This window comes from Gossypium hirsutum, chromosome D08 (assembly GCF_007990345.1).
Source record: "Gossypium hirsutum isolate 1008001.06 chromosome D08, Gossypium_hirsutum_v2.1, whole genome shotgun sequence".
Classification (NCBI taxonomy): domain Eukaryota; kingdom Viridiplantae; phylum Streptophyta; class Magnoliopsida; order Malvales; family Malvaceae; genus Gossypium; species Gossypium hirsutum.
In genome coordinates this window covers 66,143,816-66,163,276 of record NC_053444.1, presented here as the reverse complement: position 1 = coordinate 66,163,276, position 19,461 = coordinate 66,143,816, and the positions used below count along the sequence as shown (strand labels likewise).

At 38.9% G+C, this 19,461-nt stretch overlaps 1 protein-coding gene across 1 annotated transcript; it reads left to right on the top strand.

Moving 5' to 3' along the window:
- Window positions 1-752: 752 nt before the first annotated feature.
- Window positions 753-2,384, top strand: LOC107908197 (GDSL esterase/lipase At5g22810). Its single transcript, XM_016835440.2, has 5 exons — window positions 753-1,078; window positions 1,176-1,306; window positions 1,386-1,619; window positions 1,700-1,955; window positions 2,075-2,384. Exons 1-5 carry the CDS (start codon window positions 853-855, stop codon window positions 2,269-2,271), a joined length of 1,044 nt encoding a protein of 347 aa, XP_016690929.1. The 5' UTR covers window positions 753-852; the 3' UTR covers window positions 2,272-2,384.
- The last annotated feature ends 17,077 nt before the right edge of the window (window positions 2,385-19,461 follow it).

Below are 19,461 nucleotides of genomic sequence, written 5' to 3'. Positions count from 1 at the left end.
TTCTTAATGTAATTAATTAAAAAAGTTAATGGACAATGATTTAGTTGATAAATGATAAGGAAGGCCATAATCAAAGTATTTTCACTTGTGTTTAATGATACATTAGCTTATACAAGGTATATTGCCATAAATATGAAATGATAAATTACACAACTCATATAATTATAAATTAATAATGGTATACAGTAGATAAGAAAAAAAGGGGTTGAATTATTGAAAAGAAGTAAAAATTTTTAGCCAATTAAAATGCTATTTCTTTTTTCTTTTTTTAATAATAAAATTTATTACTAGTATACAAAATTAGATAATTATATCTTTCATTATCTTTTATCAAAAGGTAATTGAAATTTTTTTAATATATACATACTTAAACTTTTACATCTATCTATACATCACAAAATCATTTTGACCTTGATCCTATCTAAAACCTCGTTGTTATAGATATAGAATGGAGCATTATAGTAAATTTAAGAATTTATTATGGTTGCAAATTATTTTGATGTTAAAAAAATCTATTCAATTAGGGGAAAACTTGTCAATTTATAAATAAAATTTTATTAATATATTTTAAAAAAAAATTAATCTATTTTATTATAGATAAATTATAGTTAAAATTATAAGTATTCAAAATGTCAATTATAATTTACATGTTTGGGTTAGGTGAAACATGTAAAATAATGGTTTTAAGTAGGTGAAAAATATAATAAGTGTGAAAGAAATTTATAAATCAAAGTAGATGCCACCAACAAACAAACACTCTTCTAAGCATTCAAACTATATCTCACTTACTGTTTGTGAGCCATTTCCAAGCTATTCTAAGCCAACCTAGTTCTCTCTCACTTATCCTCAAAAATGAAGTTTCTAGCTCCGTTTATTTCTCTTACCTTTCTGCTATTTGAGGCTAAGGGTCAAATTGTTCCTGCTTTATTCATATTTGGAGACTCCATTGTTGACGTAGGAAACAACAATGATCTTGTCACCCTAATAAAAGCTAACTTCCCTCCCTATGGGAGGGATTTTGTTGACCATGAACCAACAGGGCGATTCAGCAACGGGAAATTAGCTTTAGATATCATTGGTTAATTCAATAAACTTTTCATTTATTTATATTGTTTATATATATTTATTTATTTAACTAATAGTTTTTCTTTTTCCTTTTGCTTTTAAAAACACAGCTGAGAAACTTGGCTTCACTAACCATCAGCCCGCTTACATGAGTGACAAGGCTAACGGGGAAATGTTGTTGATTGGAGCCAATTTTGCATCAGCTGCTTCCGGTTATTATAATGCTACAGCAATTTTATATGTAAGTAAAAATGAAACAAAAACTTGTCTTTATTTCTCTATTTCCCTACAGGCTTTTAAAAATTTATTTCTTGTTACAGAATACCATCTCTCTGAGTCAACAGTTGGAGAACTACAGAGAGTACAAAAATAAGTTGGTGGATATTACGGGAAAATCCAATGCTTCTTCCAGAATATCTCGTGGAATCCATCTTATTAGTGCTGGGAGCAGTGACTTTCTTCAAAACTATTACATTAATCCTTTATTATTTGCCACCAATACTCCAGACACATTCTCAGATATTCTCCTTAACTCATATGATCATTTCATTCAGGTTTTCCCTAGCATCTTTTTCTTAAATAAAAAAACAATACAATTTCATGGTTTTCTATTAATAGATGAAGTTTGTCACAGAATCTGTACGAGCTTGGAGCAAGGAGAATTGGAGTCGCGACTTTGCCACCTCTTGGGTGCTTACCAGCAGCAATCACAGCTTTTGGACATGGCAACAATCATTGTGTGGCTAGGTTAAATAACAATGCGATTTCATTTAACAACAAGCTCAGGCACAGGTCTCAAAGGTTAACAAGAAGGCTTTCTAAGCTTAAGTTGGTTGTCTTAGACATCTACAATCCTCTTTACACCCTTATCACAGAGCCTGCTGAGAATGGTAAAGATATTATTATATATCTTAAATACTTACTCTATATTATTTCAAAAATCTGGTAGCATGAGTAAAGCTTCACTTCTAAGCAAGAAAGCACTAATAATTTAAGCATGTGGAAACAGGTTTCGCAGAGGTAAGAAGAGCTTGTTGTGGGACTGGATTGCTTGAAACGTCAATACTATGTAATCAACACTCCATTGGAACATGCTCCAATGCATCTCAATATGTTTTCTGGGATAGCTTTCATCCGACAGAGGCGGCAAACCAGATTTTAGCCGATAAACTATTTAAAAGTGGAAGCTCTCTTATTCAACCCTAGCAAATTTTATAATTTATAGTTTAGCTTAGGTTGAAAGAAAAAATGTATTATTTTATCATGCATGTCCTTTATATAATTTTATTGCAGTCAATAAAAATTATAATTATAAATAATAAAATACATATCTAGAATTAATTTGGACAATATTCAGATTTATTTGTATTCGAATAACCATTTATCTCGATTTATTCTAAATGAGTATAAGATTAAATATTTATACAAGATAACAATTATCTCTCCTGAACAACTAACAAAAGGAGAGAAAAAAAAAGTCAACAAAGTCATTTGGCCATCCATACCTTGTAAGCCGAATTACTTGGCAGCTCTTCAAATTTCAATTCTTGAAATATGATCATATCACACTTAACTTTCTAGGTCATCTCTGTTCAAGCTTTCTCTTCACCGGTTTCTTTGTCTCACGGATATTCTAAGTAATTAGATGCATTTTGTTTAAAACTTAGAATTCACAACCTCCCATTACTTTTATACTTGTCAATAATTGACATAAGATCTCAGATAATGAACTCATTTTCCTCACTTCCTATACAATTATATAAATTCAACTTTTTTACTAAATCTTTTCATAATGATTGTTTATCACATAAAAATACTCATAAATGTTACTTTCAATTAACTAAATTGAAATCTCTAATTTGCACACTAAAAATAGAAAAAGAAGTTTTCAATATATAGGGAATTGTAAATCACTTGAATTTTGCTCCAATTAAACCGTTGTTGTTGACACCATTTTTGGATGAAAACGGGGTCGACTTGGATTTAAAAAAAACGAAAACGGGAGTCGCCACCAATCCTTTTTTGACGAGGTGTGATCGGGTCACCTCAAAAAGTGGTTGTTTTTTAATAAATGATCTAATTTTATAAAAACAACCATTTTGGTCTACGAAATTCAGAAAAAAAATGAGTTCGGGAGCCGGTTACGCACGAGGAAGGATTAGCACCCTCGATACGCCCAAAATTGGTACCTAGTTGATTAATTAGTGTTTTAGTGTCGAAAATTGAAAATTTGAAGAGTTTTAAAAGATGCGATCCTTAAAAGAAAATCTGATATCGTGAATTGAAACATAAGATTCTCTTGCTCCGAAGGAATATCACATCCAGCACGTTAGGACACGATACTCTAAACCATCGAAACCAAGATCACCTTATAGTTTAATGAAACCATACTTTGAAGCTTTAAGAGGATATTTGGCTATTTAGTCAAACGAGAAATCGAAACCCAGCACGTTAGGGCACGTTTCCTCGAGTTTCCAAACGCTAAATATTGCCTCCATCGAAAATGTTTTCCCCCTTTTTTTGAAATATGGCATTTATATGCATAATAGAATTATAAATATGATATTGGGCACAAAATAATATGCGTAAAGAATGAAATAAATAAGTAAATAATCAATCATCGATATACAAGTAAATAAAAAAACTAAAACATTTTAAAGAATAAACATATGAATAAATAAATAAATGAACATTGAAATTAACAAATAATAACGAAAAGATTGATCCAAACTATAAAATATATATAAAATATTCATACGCCTATAAGGAAAACATTTCTATATATGTATAATAAAAAAATATGAAAACATATATATGTATAAGTATGATTTAAAGCAATTAAATGTAAAAGCTTGTATAGGTATATACATATATGTATGTATGCGTGTATAAAAAGGATAAAAGAAGATATATTAGTATATATGTATTCGTAAGAGAAATATATACGGGTCTATATGTATATATATATAAATTATAAAGTATAAAACATACATATAAATGGGTACAAGTATATAAATTAAAAAAGTGTATATAATAAAAATAGTAATAAAAGATAACAAATATAATAATAATAGTTAGTTTAATAATAAGAGTCTTAAAAAAATTAAATTAACCAATAAACAAAATATAGGATGAAATCGAGAGCAAAATGAAATTACAGGGTAAAACTACAATAAAACAAACAAGAAAGACCAAAATGGAAATGCGCGCAAATATCAGGGACCGATAGAGTAATAAAACCCTTATAGGGACACGTGTATGTTGCTCGGTGCGCCAAAGGGTTGGGGACAAAATCGAAAGACAGGCGAAAGTTCAGGGCCGAATTAAAAAGACAATAATATTGAACAAAAGGAATTAATTTAAAATCGAATAAATACAGAAGGACCAAAGTTGCAAATAGCCCCTCAGGTATGGAAACACGCGGACCTTCCTCGGGTCGGGTCGGGTCGACCTGATCCATGCCAAAACGACGTCGTTTTATTTGTTTAAACTGGGGGTCCAAAACGGTGCGTTTTGACCCCCTATAAAAGTCAAAAAAATTTCAAAAAAATCATTTGTAAAGCTGAGGGAGAAAAAAAAGAAAAGGGAGAGAGGAGAGGGGAGCCCGGAGCGATTTCCGGCGAAGGGGGAGGGGTCACCGGACGGCCGCCGGAGGCTCGCCGGCGCCGGCGCCGGCCACCGCACGCGGTGGCCGGAAAGGTAAAATTTTTTATTTTTTTTGCTATTTCCTTTTTATAAACCTATGCTATGTAAAAAAATATCTAATAGATGAGTTTTTGGAATAAAAAAGGACCTTAGATCTCTGCCTTTTCTGTTTTTGGTCTTTCTTACTTCGATCTGCTTTTATTACTTGTATTCTTAAGTAATACTACAATTGAAAAATGAAAGGAAAAACTCCCGAAGAGAGAAAAAGAGAAAAAAAAGGTCCCTCTGTTGTTCTTGATTTTGGCTTTTTAAAGCCGATTCATTTCTCTTGTTTTTCGTTTCTGTTTTGTTTATTCTTTGCCCCCATTCCTCGCATGCTGCTTTTGCTGTTGTCTCTGTCTCTGTTGCAGGTCGTGGGCGCGGTGGACGAGGGGGGTAAGGGGCCACCATAGTGGAGCAGGGTATGGGCAACGGCGCCAGAAACCTTAGGGTTTCTGGCTTTCCAAAAAAATTTGGAGACTTGGGCTTATCGGGCTAGGCTATTTCGGGCTGGTGTTGGTTTGCTGGTATGGGCCCGGGCAAAATGGGCTTGTACAGCTGCCCCTCTTTGCTCATTGTCGTGTAACGGGAATGGAGCAAAGACATAATGCAAGGCCAATTTTGCCTGGTCTTGCTGGGTCTTGACTTCATTGGTGTTCTTCTGGTTCAGATAATCTTCTTCCAATCCACTGCATCTTGTAGCTTTAGATTCAATCTACTACATTTTCTGACATATGCCTTGTAGCTTCGATCTACTCCAATGTAACTTCATAAAGATAAGATCTAAGCTTCAATCTGCTCTGTTACGACTCTATGGGGATGAGATTTGTGTTTTTAGTCTGCTCCCCTACTGCTTAGGGAGATAAGACTTGTGCTCTTCACTCTATTCCACTGTTGAATGCAGGGAGATAGAGTTATTGGCTTCAATGTACTCCACTGTAGTCAGGGAGGTAAAATCCGCCATTGTCGATCTGCTTTCTTCGATCTACTTCACCACCAGTATGGGAAGACAAGATCTGCATCGTCAATCCACTTCCTACCAATATAGGAAGACCGGATCTGCTACCTTTGATCTAATTCACGCCAATACATGAAGACAAGATCTGCTTTCTGCAATCTACTTCGCCACCAATATGGGAAGACAATATCTACTTTCTTCGATCTACTTCGCCACCAATATGGGAAGACAAGATCTGCATCTTCGATCCACTTTCTACCAATATAGGAAGATAGGACCTGCTATCTTCGATCTACTTCACGCCAATACATGAAGACAAGATCTGTTTTCTGCGATCTACTTCGCCACCAGTATGGGAAGACAAGATCTGCATCCTCGATCCACTTTCTACCAATATAGGAAGATAGGACCTGCTATCTTCGATCTACTTCACGCCAATACATGAAGACAAGATCTGTTTTCTGCGATCTACTTCGCCACCAGTATGGGAAGACAAGATCTGCGTCGTCGATCTACTTCCTACCAATATAGGAAGATAAGATCTGCTACCTTCGATCTACTTCACGCCAATACATGAAGACAAGATCTGCTTTAATGACTTCAATCTATCCCACTGTAACTTCAGGGGTATAGGATTTGTTTCTTTGATCTGTTCTCTGGGGAACATGACCTGCAAAATCCATTTCATGGACCTATTTATGCCTAGTGTTTAGGATGACATGATCAGAATGAATCAAATGCTCCTAACTAGATGTGTATGTATTATATTTGTAGAATGTCATGAGAATGATCCATTTTTAATGCTTAGGTTGTCATTCCTCATTGTTCATCAAGGTTCTATCATTGATGTCTTCTTGTTCAGCCAGTTTGACAGAAAACCCAAAGAAATAGACGCTATTTAGACTATCATTTCTCAAATGTTTCCAACCCTTAGGTTTGGTTAGTTCTAAACAATAGTCTTGTTTCAGGTCCTTGTATTATTTAGAAACTTTCAGAGTAATACGCAGAACTCCTTCTGCATGTGTATCGTCAATCCATTAATCGTTATTTCAAGGAAAAATGCTTGAAAGATTATCAAAATGGACAAAATAAAATTTTGCTGAGAGCAAAGCTCGAAATGAATAAATCAATCAAGATAGCAAACTTTGCTGAGATATGATGAAAAAGATTATCACAATGAATAAGATGGAATTTTATTGGGAGCAGAGCTCTAAATGAACAAATAGCAAATTTTGCTAAGATAAGATAAAAAAAGGTGCTCCAGATATCGCAGCATGAGCTCCTCTGCACAAACTCTGTGTTTAGAAATCCTAAAAGACTTTGTTGATGCCCCAAGATGTAGCATCTCTCCTTCTTGTTAATTCGGAGAAGACAAAACTACTCTATGCCTCAACTTTGATCGAAAATTCGAATTGCCCATTCCTGGGTTTTCAATTCAAAGCCCCTTTGGTCTCAAGGTGCCCTTTGCGGGTTTTCGCCTTGGCCTCTCCCCTTTTTTTTTTTTTTTTTTTTTTTTTTTTAGGCAAAGTACCTCTTCACTGAATCCGAATTCACAGGATTGGGCAAGCTTTTGCCATCCATCCCAGTTAAAATTAATGCCCCTCCTGAAAAGGCCTTTTTTACTACATAAGGTCCCTCCCAGTTTGGCATCCACTTTCCTCTGAAGTCCTTTTGTATGGGAAGGATCTTCTTCAGTACCAAGTCCCCTTCATGGAAGTTTCTAGGACGAACTTTCTTATTGTAAGCTCGCATCATTCGTTTCTGGTACATTTGACCATGACGGATAGCTCTTAACCTCCTTTCCTCAATCAAGTTCAGCTGATCATATCGGGCTTGGACCCATTCTGCTTCATCTAACTTTAGTTCTGAAAAAACTCGGAGAGAGGGAATTTCAACCTCAATTGGTAGCACTGCCTCCATCCCATAAACCAAAGAGAATGGTGTTGCCCCGGTAGAAGTCCTGACGGATGTTCGATAAGCATAGAGGGCGAATGGCAACTTCTCGTGCCAATCTCTATAGGTCTCAGTCATTTTCCCCACAATCTTTTTGATATTTTTATTGGCTGCCTCCACCGCACCATTCATCTTCGGACGATATGGCGATGAGTTGTGGTGCTTGATCTTGAATTGATTACAAACCTCTGCTATCGTGCTATTATTCAAATTTAATGCGTTGTCTGATATGATCCTTTCAGGCATTCCATACCGACATATGATTTCCTTCTTTAAAAACTTGCTGACAGCTGTCTTTGTGACGTTGGCGTAAGAAGTAGCCTCTACCCACTTAGTAAAGTAGTCAATCACTACAAAAATGAAACGATGTCCGTTTGAAGCCTTTGGCGATATCGGCCCAATGACGTCCATGCCCCACATGGAGAAAGGCCATGGGGAAGTCATGACGTGAAGAGGTGATGGAGGCACATGAATTTTGTCTCCGTAAATCTGGCATTTATGGCACTTCTTAGCATACTTGATGCAGTCTCCTTCCATGGTTGACCAATAATATCCAAATCTCATGATCTGTCTGGCCATTGTGAAACCGTTAGCGTGTGTTCCACAAATACCATCATGGACTTCTTCCAAGATCTGCTTGGCCTCCACAGCGTCTACACATCTTAACAGCACCTGATCTTTTCCTCTTTTGTACAGGATTTCCCCATCTAAGACGTAACCACTGGCCAGCCTCCTCAACATTCTTTTGTCATTCTCAGTTGCTTGGTTTGGGTATTCACAATTTTTCACGTATCGCAATATGTCCTGATACCAAGGGTTGTCGTCCTTTTCTTCTTCCTCGTCAATATTACAACAGTGGGCTGGAGCATCATAAATGCTCATTTGGATAGGCTTCACATCCTCTGGTCTATTTACTTTGATCATGGAAGCCAATGTAGCTAAAGCATCGGCCATCTGATTCTCGTCTCGTGGGAGATAACAAAAAGTGATGTCGTCAAACTCCTCAATCAATTCTAGGACCATCCTTCGGTAACTAATCAACTTAGGGTCTCTTGTTTCCCATTCGCCTTTGAGCTGATAAATTACCAATGCTGAATCCCCATATACCTCAAGTACCTTGATTTTGCGTTCCATAGCCGCGCGGATTCCCATGATACATGCTTCATATTCCGCCATGTTATTTGTGCAATCAAAATCTAGTTTACTGGTGAAAGGATAATGATCACCGTTTGGAGATACCAAGACTGCCCCAATCCCGTTGCCCATGGCATTTGAGGCTCCGTCAAAATTTAATTTCCAAGTATTGCCTTCTTGTGTGCCCGTTTCAGTAGTTGCCACATACATCAGATCCTCATTTGGGAAGTCAAAGTTCAAAGGCTCATAATCGTCCAGGGCTCTACTTGCTAGGAAATCTGCTATCGCGCTCCCTTTTACAGCCTTTTGATTCACATAGGTTATGTCGAATTCAGATAGTAGAATTTGCCATCGGGCCATCCTTCCGTTTAGAGCAGTTGACTCCATCATGTATTTCAGAGGGTCTAACTTTGAGATTAACCAAGTCGTATGGTACAACATGTATTGTCTCAATCTCCGAGTAGTCCAAACCAATGCGCAACATAATTTTTCAATTGGCGAATATCTCGTTTCGCATTCAGTGAACTTCTTACTGAGATAATAGATCGCTCTTTCTTTTCGTCCTGACTCATCATGTTGGCCGAGCACGCACCCCATGGAATTCTCAAATACTGCCAAGTATAGTATTAGTGGTTTGTCAGGACAAGGTGGCATCAGTACTGGGGCGTTGGACAAGTAATGTTTAACTCTTTCGAAAGTTTCCTGGCACTCCTCATCCCATACACCTGGATTGTGTTTCCTAAGAAGGCGGAATATGGGGTCACATTTCTCAGTTAATTGTGAAATGAATCGAGCGATGTAATTCAGTCTTCCTAGGAAACCCCGAACTTCTTTTTGAGTACTTGGCGGAGGTAATTCTTGTATGGCCTTAACTTTGTCTGGGTCAATTTCGATTCCCTTTTCGCTGACTAAGAATCCTAGCAGTTTTCCTGATCTAGCCCCGAAAGTACACTTGGCTGGGTTAAGTTTTAGCTGGAACTTCCTTAACCTCAGAAACAGTTTTCTCAGAACTTGCACGTGTTCCCTTTCTGTTCTGGATTTTGCGATCATGTCATCAACATAAACTTCTATCTCTTTATGCATCATATCATGGAATAATGCTACCATGGCTCTCTGATACGTTGCTCCCGCATTTTTCAATCCAAAAGGCATCACTTTATAACAAAACGTCCCCCACATCGTTATGAATGTGGTCTTCTCCCTGTCTTCAGAAAGCATCTTAATTTGGTTGTACCCGGAGAAACCATCCATGAAAGAGAACAGTGAGTATCCGGCCGTGTTGTCTACCAAGGTATCGATATGAGGCAGTGGGAAATTATCTTTTGGGCTGGCTTTGTTCAAGTCTCTGTAGTCCACACACATTCGCACCTTCCCATCTTTCTTAGGAACAGGGACTATATTGGCTACCCATTCTGAGTACTTGACCACCTGTAAGAAACCAGCATCAAATTGCTTCTTGACTTCTTCCTTTATTTTTAGCAAGACATCAGGCCTCATCCTTCGAAGCTTTTGTTGGACTGGTTTGCATTCCTCCTTTATAGGCAATCGGTGCACCACGATATCAGTACTTAAACCTGGCATATCTTGGTAGGACCATGCGAAGACATCTTTAAACTCTTGAAGCAACTCAACAAGGTCTCGCCTTGTTTCCTTGGCAATGCAAGCGCCAACTTTTACCTCTCTGCCCTCTTCTAAGATCACGACTTCTACTGATTCCTTATAGGGTAGAATTTGTTTTTCCTCTTCTTCCATCATTCTTAACAAATCCGGAGATAAAACGCTGTCTTGGTCACCTTCAAAATCTTGAGGATTATCTATACTCATGTCTTGCTCAAATAGAGACTCTGAATTAGTAACAGAGTCGCTCATCTCGTTGATATCTGAAGACCTGTTATTGGAACAAATGGAGGCCCAAATAAAAGAATCTAAGAATACTTGTATGCATACTATGATTATAAAGGGAATGAAAAGAATGAAAGAATATTTGCTCAAGATGAAACTGAATGATAAGTTTTCACTGAAATTAGATTTTGGACATGTGCCTTTTACAAAAGATTCTTATCGCCCCCAGGCTTAGGGCGACAAGTGTTCTGAATATTACTCTGAATTAGTTCTAAATGTTACAGGGATCTCTTCTGCAGTCCAGTTATTCAAAACACTTCCAGGTTCGTAAGGACGAATGCCCGATAAATTCCTTTCCACCCTTTCTTCCGCGGATATGGCATTAATGTCCAACCTCTCAATCCTTCCCTCTGTAACCTCATCCTTCTCTTCAGGGTAGACAATTCCCCTTGAAACAAAAGTCTTAGATATATGGGGAAAGGTCATCGGTCCCCACTTGACTTCTATCCCGCCCAAATGTGCTCTTCTCTTTTCCTGCTTTTTCTCCATCTCTTTCCTCCTTTCCCTCGCATTAGGCTTATATCCCAAACCATAACGGTCCTGTTTGTTAATTAGGATCGGTACTCCGACCCTTCCCTGGAGGTATTTTCCCAATCCTCTTCCAGACAATGCTCCCTTTCCCATCGTTAGCTGTAAGCTCATTGACGTAGCTTTGGATATCTTAGGCTCTGGGATTTTGCTCATCTCGATGACAAATGTGGCATTTACGAATTCCAATGATCGGAATGAACATTCTATCGCTTCACTATCGGCCTCTATGTATGGCATATCATCGGTGACTGATGCAATGATGTCTTCTTCTGCATCTATAGTCACCAATCGACCCTCCATCACCAATTTTAACTTTTGGTGAAGTGACGATGGTAAGCTCCTGCAGAATGGATCCAAGGCCTCCCCAATAGGCAATTGTAAGATGGTTTAATATCCATTACCAAAAATCCACCTCGTATGTATTCGGACCAATCAATAGAGGTATCTCGATTCTTCCCATCACTTTCCTCTGAGTGCCATCAAATGCTCTCACTATATTTTGGCATGATTTCATGTGAGAACTATCCACAGGTAGCCTGTTTAATGTGGACAGGGGCAGAACATTTAGGGCCGATCCATTGTCAACAAGTACCGCCGGTAGTATACACCCTTTGCAACGGGCAGTGATGTGCAAGGCCTTGGTGGATCCCATACCGCCTGGCGGGATCTCATCATCGTTGAAGAAGATGAAGTTATCGGCATTTATATTGTTAACCAGGCGATCCAATTTGTTCACTGAGATATCTTTAGCGACATAAGTCTCATTTAGCACTTTTACCAACGCATTACGATGTATCTCTGAACTTAGAAGTAACTCGAGCACTGAGATGCGAGCGGGTTGCTTATGCAATTGTTCCACCACGCTATATTCGCTATGCTTCAAGAATTTTAGGAATTCTCTAGCCTCATTTTCAGTCACTGGTGTGTTAGTATGCGGTTCAGTTCCGATCGTCTTCGTTTTATCTTGTTCAACCGCCAAGGTTTTCCTTTTATAGGCTCCCTTTTTGTATTTCCCAGGTCGTAGCGTTTTCCACTACGCGTATAGAAGCCTGCGTCATTACCCTCTTCTGAAGCATTTATCGGGTTTCCTCTCCCGTGATCATCACATTGCAGTCGTAATTCCAAGGAACCTTTTTGCTATCCTTGTAAGGAAAGGCTACAGGTTTTTGGATTATGACCCTTGGCGCCAGTTGTATTCCAGATCCTGTACTCGTTGGCCTTGAAATAATCACCACTGGGTGATTTGGGGCCTTTCCCATAGACCCCTCCTCCGAGGCATAAACTTCTCCATTTCAAGTCCTTTGATCTCTTCATAAAATTCTAGCTCTTTGTTGTCCATCAGATTTTGCACCAAGGCCCTGAATTCAGTGCAGTTTCGAATGTCATGGTCTTCTTCAGCATGAAACTCGCAGTACGTCTTCGTTCCTTCGGGCCTTTCTTTTGAATCTTGTTTGATGAGACCTCCTTCTATCATTTGTCTCCAGACCCAATCAATGGGGTTTTATCTCTGTAATGTCGGTTTTGATTCTCTTTTTCTCACCTTCGATTATTGCGTTTACCCCTTTATCAGCATGGTTGGGTAACGGATTCGCTGCTACGTTGGGTCCTAATGGGTCGTCAAACTTCACAATCCCCATCTTAATGAACCTTTCCACCGCCTTTTTAAACCCAGTACAGTTCTCAATTGAGTGTCCTGGTATCCCTGCATGGTATTCACATTGGGCGTTCGTGTCATACCATTTGGGATATGGAGGTTGCATGGGCTCGAGATAAAATGGAGATACTATGTGTGCATCAAATAACTTCTGATACAGTTCCCCGTATGTTATTGGAATGGGCGTGAACTGAAGTCTCTCTGTGTTAGTCCTTGTATTGGGCCTTGTGTTGGGTTCTGCCTCGAGGGGGCTTGGTGACTAGTGGTTATCATTCTTGGAGGGCCAACAGTAATCGGTTTTGAATGGCTCTTGCTATATGTGCTTACGTTGTTTACTTCGCCCTCCTTTTTCCTTGGGGCTGGTCTTTTGAAGCTTTCTCCCGTGTCGATTTTACCGCTCCTTACCGCGTTCTCAATCATTTCACCGGACATTACCATATCCGAGAAGCTCTTGGTAGCACTCCCCAACATGTGGTTGATGAACGGGGCTTTCAAAGTGTTGATAAACAACATGATGACCTCTTTTTCCAAAAGGGGTGGCTGGACTTGTGTTGCCACTTCTCTCCATCGTTGGGCGTACTGCCTGAAATTCTCGCTAGGCTTTTTCTCCATGTTTTGTAACGTAATTCGATCGGGTGTTATATCCGTTACATGACTGTATTGCTTATAAAAGTTGCGCCAAGTCTCTCCATGAACTAACTTTAGCACGACTCAGTTGGTTGTACCATTTGGCTGCAGATCCGATCAAACTGTCCTGGAAGCAGTGGATTAACAGCTGATCGTTGTTGACGTATCCTGTCATTCTTCGACAGAACATAGTTATATGAGCTTCAGGACAACTAGTCCCATTATATTTTCGAATTCCGGCATTTTGAACTTAGGTGGGAGTACTAAATCAGGGACCAAACTCAGATCCTTGGCGTCAACCCCGCGATGATAGTCGATGTTCTCCATGACTCTAAATTTTTCCTCTAACCATCTACATCGGTCCTCCAGCTGTTTTGGCAGGTTCATTCTTGTTTTTTCTGTTTCTACCACGTCATCGAGGTCTGGGACCACAGGATTAGTGGGATTATCCCCGGGATTAGAACCCGAGCCCATTTGAAAATGCACTGGTACCGAGGCACTAGCCAGACATTGAGGTCTAATGGTAACCGGTATCCTCTGTGGGTACACCTCTGGTTGTGCTTGGATGTTAGTTGGGGTAAAACCTGGAGGATAAACAGGGTCATCGTGATCCTCCCCAGCATCAACTACGGGGTCTTTTCCTTTGTTATTCCCTCCAGCCAATAACTGCTTTAATTGGTTCATCACAGTATTCTGGGATTCTAACATGTCCTGCTGGATTTTTTCCAGTCGTTCATGCATCTGATCTTGCATCTCTCGTTGCAACTGTTCCAATCTTTCCATCCTTTGATCCATTACTTTTGTTTGGCGACGAGTACCGTAGTGATATTTGATTAGATTTTTGTTGGTTTCCAGGGTAACTGTCATAATTTAATTTTATTAGGGTCATTTTATGAAACTTACTGCATATGATGTAATGCAAATGTATGAAATGAATGCAAAAAGAGGCATTGATTCGAATTCAATTTCATTAGAAAACTCAACTAGAAAGCAAATTTCTTTACATAAAATAAATTACATATACGACTTCGCCTTTATACCCAAGGCCTTAACCTTCCTAAGAAGCCAAGCTAAATCTCGACCTCGGCTTGATTCTGACTCATATTTTAAACTCAATACATCGGCCTGAACTGCTAATGTTTGCAGATGATCAGCCACTTCCCGCACTTGAGTCACAGCTTCGCCCATAACGTAATCTCTGTCTCTAATCTGCCTTTGAGAATGATGGAATTGCTCTTGCCATTGATCATTACTCCTCTCAAGAAGCTCCATTCGTAGCTCAGAATTGTGTAATGCGTCCTCAAGCTCCTCTACCTTTTCCTTCAGTTCTTCGATCTTATTTAAGCTTGCTCTTAATTCGATCATGGAGTTGCGACTACGGTACGAGTGAAGTGACTTTTCTAGCTCTGTCACCTTGGCTTTAATCCTGCCTTCTCATTTCGGCACTCTAACAAACTCCTTTCCAAAGCGTTTTCTCGAGCTCGAGCATCTTGAAATTTCTTTTCCCACTGATCGGCCCTATTCTTTTCCTCATTGATCTCTTGTCGCCACTGCTCTGACGTTTTGCCCAGACCGACAGTTCTCATCGACAATCGCAGCTTCTTGTAATCTGTTTTTAGACTATCCAAATCCTCTTCAGCTTTGTTCTTTCCCTTCCTTAATTTCTCGGCTTCTAGCTTGTGGATATCGATGTCTAATCCCAAATGCACTCTTTCTTCTTCTAACTGTTCTATCCTCTTTCCCAACTCAGAATTTCTTTTCTCAAAGTCTCGTTTGATGATCTCTAATTCTGACGGAACTACTTGTAGATGCTCTTCTATAGACTGAACGCAATCTTCCCTCGGCTTAGGGATGTTGTCATTGACTCTTTTACTCCACCACCCATAATATTCTGAAGTTGCCATCGCTCCTATGGTAAATCTTTTCATTCGGTGAACCTGTTTCCAAGCGTTAGATATTTCTCGAGTTTTTCTCTTGTAGTTTTCATCCTTATAAGAAAACTCACATTGAGCCAACCCTTGTGTTGCTGGTATGAACTGTCTCGATCTATATTGTCTTAATACGAGTAAAGGGGCATAACCGATAGCTCCCCAAATTCCGAGTAAAGGGACCCAGTCGAAATCACCACATCGATACAGGATCTCGTCGGGTACCATCCAAGGAGCTTTCCATTCAACGTCATCCTCCTGAAGATTTTGGAGAATCATCATCCATTCTCTTCCGTGATGTCGTCTCGTCTTGGTGTAGCAACTTGTTCCTTCAACGGGGAATAACCTTCTGAGAAGACTCGATAAGAGACATTTTCCACCTTCCAAAAGTGACTATGGAACCACACCAATAGTAGCTGTGCGCATCCGATGAACCTTCCCTCCCCTGCTCTTCGACATGCGCTTAGAGATCTGAAGGTTTCTGCCAAGATTGCCGGGATGGGCGTGACTCCCTTACTAAGCCGATCGAACAAATCAGAGACGGCCTCATCTACGTGCCCTAAAGCTCTAGGGAAAATTACCAAACCATAGATACCTAGAGCGAAGACATCCACTCTTTTCTTCACATCAGGGTGTGCCAATACTAAATCTCGCAAGCTTTTCCAAGGAACGCATTTACTGTCTCCTTTCTGTTGGATCCGGGCAGCGACCCACTGTTCGCTCATCCCTGTAATGCTCATCAATTTTTTTAATAATGTCGGGACACTAGCAGCTCTAGAATAGGCTTTGTCAATTTGAATCTTTGGACACCGAAGCAAGGTCGTATATTCTTCCACGGTGGGCACCAAGTCCACTTTTCCAAAAGTGAAACAACTGTAAGCAGGATTCCAAAACTGGGCTAGGGCTCGGAATAAATGCTTGTCCACTTTGACACCAAGTAAGTAAGGCAAGTCCCCGTAGTCACGGTAAAACATCTGCTTGGTCCCGTCGTCCATTGATCCCATATTTCCTTCATTTCTCGAAGATCATTTTGGATTACGCTGATACGGGTGAAGTCCCATAACTCTGATACGTACCCTTCTGCAAGACTATCGCCTTTCTCTCTCCACATCGTCTCAGCCCATAATCGTACAGCTGCATTGTCTTCTACTTTATCAAGAAACCTCTTTTCCATGATAAGCTTTCTATCTATACTGAACGTGAATCGACACCTCTTTTGAAATGAAAATGCCATGCAACCACAAACAAAGCAAATTAGATCTAGGATTTAAAGTAAACAATAACAAATACAGCATCTATTCGGTAAGCACTAGGGTCTAGAATAGCTCTATCTCGGTGGGTTCTTATGGCTTGCTATGTATGGTTTGGTTCTAAAGTAAGGGCACCTGAACCAGCAGATTCCTCGATCCTCACCCATTATAGGCTCATATGGACCGAGTTCAGTTCAGGGGAATACATTTCCCTATGGCCATGCGGAGACGAAAATCTCACGAAGACATAGGTACGGATGTATCCCGGAAGCGATTCACTATCCCATGCGGAGGTGAAAACCTCACGAAGGCGTAGTTCTCACTCCCACTTAAAAGGTGTGACCAACGGTCATGCAATGGAATGTGCGGAGGTATAAAATAAAATACAGAACACGATAAAAATGTAACTCAAAACAAAAGATGAGAGGATCGTAAATTTAAATCGAATTTTCAACTTTCGACAAAAAGTCAAGAAATAATCAACACGTGGCTTGACTCTCTATCTCCCCAGTGGAGTCGCCAAGCTGTTGACACCATTTTTGGATGAAAACGGGGTCGACTTGGATTTAAAAAAAACGAAAACGGGAGTCGCCACCAATCCTTTTTTGACGAGGTGTGATCGGGTCACCTCAAAAAGTGGTTGTTTTTAATAAATGATCTAATTTTATAAAAACAACCATTTTGGTCTACGAAATTCAGAAAAAAATGAGTTCGGGAGCCGGTTACGCACGAGGAAGGATTAGCACCCTCGATACGCCCAAAATTGGTACCTAGTTGATTAATTAGTGTTTTAGTGTCGAAAATTGAAAATTTGAAGAGTTTTAAAAGATGCGATCCTTAAAAGAAAATCTGATATCGTGAATTGAAACATAAGATTCTCTTGCTCCGAAGGAATATCACATCCAGCACGTTAGGACACGATACTCTAAACCATCGAAACCAAGATCACCTTATAGTTTAATGAAACCATACTTTGAAGCTTTAAGAGGATATTTGGCTATTTAGTCAAACGAGAAATCGAAACCCAGCACGTTAGGGCACGTTTCCTCGAGTTTCCAAACGCTAAATATTGCCTCCATCGAAAATGTTTTCCCCCTTTTTTGAAATATGGCATTTATATGCATAATAGAATTATAAATATGATATTGGGCACAAAATAATATGCGTAAAGAATGAAATAAATAAGTAAATAATCAATCATCGATATACAAGTAAATAAAAAAACTAAAACATTTTAAAGAATAAACATATGAATAAATAAATAAATGAACATTGAAATTAACAAATAATAACGAAAAGATTGATCCAAACTATAAAATATATATAAAATATTCATACGCCTATAAGGAAAACATTTCTATATATGTATAATAAAAAAATATGAAAACATATATATGTATAAGTATGATTTAAAGCAATTAAATGTAAAAGCTTGTATAGGTATATACATATATGTATGTATGCGTGTATAAAAAGGATAAAAGAAGATATATTAGTATATATGTATTCGTAAGAGAAATATATACGGGTCTATATGTATATATATATAAATTATAAAGTATAAAACATACATATAAATGGGTACAAGTATATAAATTAAAAAAGTGTATATAATAAAAATAGTAATAAAAGATAACAAATATAATAATAATAGTTAGTTTAATAATAAGAGTCTTAAAAAAATTAAATTAACCAATAAACAAAATATAGGATGAAATCGAGAGCAAAATGAAATTACAGGGTAAAACTACAATAAAACAAACAAGAAAGACCAAAATGGAAATGCGCGCAAATATCAGGGACCGATAGAGTAATAAAACCCTTATAGGGACACGTGTATGTTGCTCGGTGCGCCAAAGGGTTGGGGACAAAATCGAAAGACAGGCGAAAGTTCAGGGCCGAATTAAAAAGACAATAATATTGAACAAAAGAATTAATTTAAAATCGAATAAATACAGAAGGACCAAAGTTGCAAATAGCCCTCAGGTATGGAAACACGCGGACCTTCCTCGGGTCGGGTCGGGTCGACCTGATCCATGCCAAAACGACGTCGTTTTATTTGTTTAAACTGGGGGTCCAAAACGGTGCGTTTTGACCCCCTATAAAAGTCAAAAAATTTCAAAAAAATCATTTGTAAAGCTGAGGGAGAAAAAAAAGAAAAGGGAGAGAGGAGAGGGGAGCCCGGAGCGATTTCCGGCGAAGGGGAGGGGTCACCGGACGGCCGCCGGAGGCTCGCCGGCGCCGGCGCCGGCCACCGCACGCGGTGGCCGGAAAGGTAAAATTTTTTATTTTTTTGCTATTTCCTTTTATAAACCTATGCTATGTAAAAAAATATCTAATAGATGAGTTTTTGGAATAAAAAAGGACCTTAGATCTCTGCCTTTCTGTTTTTGGTCTTTCTTACTTCGATCTGCTTTTATTACTTGTATTCTTAAGTAATACTACAATTGAAAAATGAAAGGAAAACTCCCGAAGAGAGAAAAAGAGAAAAAAAGGTCCTCTGTTGTTCTTGATTTTGGCTTTTTAAAGCCGATTCATTTCTCTTGTTTTTCGTTTCTGTTTTGTTTATTCTTTGCCCCCATTCCTCGCATGCTGCTTTTGCTGTTGTCTCTGTCTCTGTTGCAGGTCGTGGGCGCGGTGGACGAGGGGGGTAAGGGGCCACCATAGTGGAGCAGGGTATGGGCAACGGCGCCAGAAACCTTAGGGTTTCTGGCTTTCCAAAAAATTGGAGACTTGGGCTTATCGGGCTAGCTATTCGGCTGGTTGTTCTGGTAT

Coding starts and splice junctions, on each gene's coding strand:
- LOC107908197 (XM_016835440.2), top strand. CDS start 853: ATGAAGTTTCTAGCTCCGTTTATTTCTCTTACCTTTCTGCTATTTGAG. Junction 1,079..1,175: donor ATTAGCTTTAGATATCATTG/GTTAATTCAATA, acceptor TTAAAAACACAG/CTGAGAAACTTGGCTTCACT. Junction 1,620..1,699: donor CATATGATCATTTCATTCAG/GTTTTCCCTAGC, acceptor AGTTTGTCACAG/AATCTGTACGAGCTTGGAGC.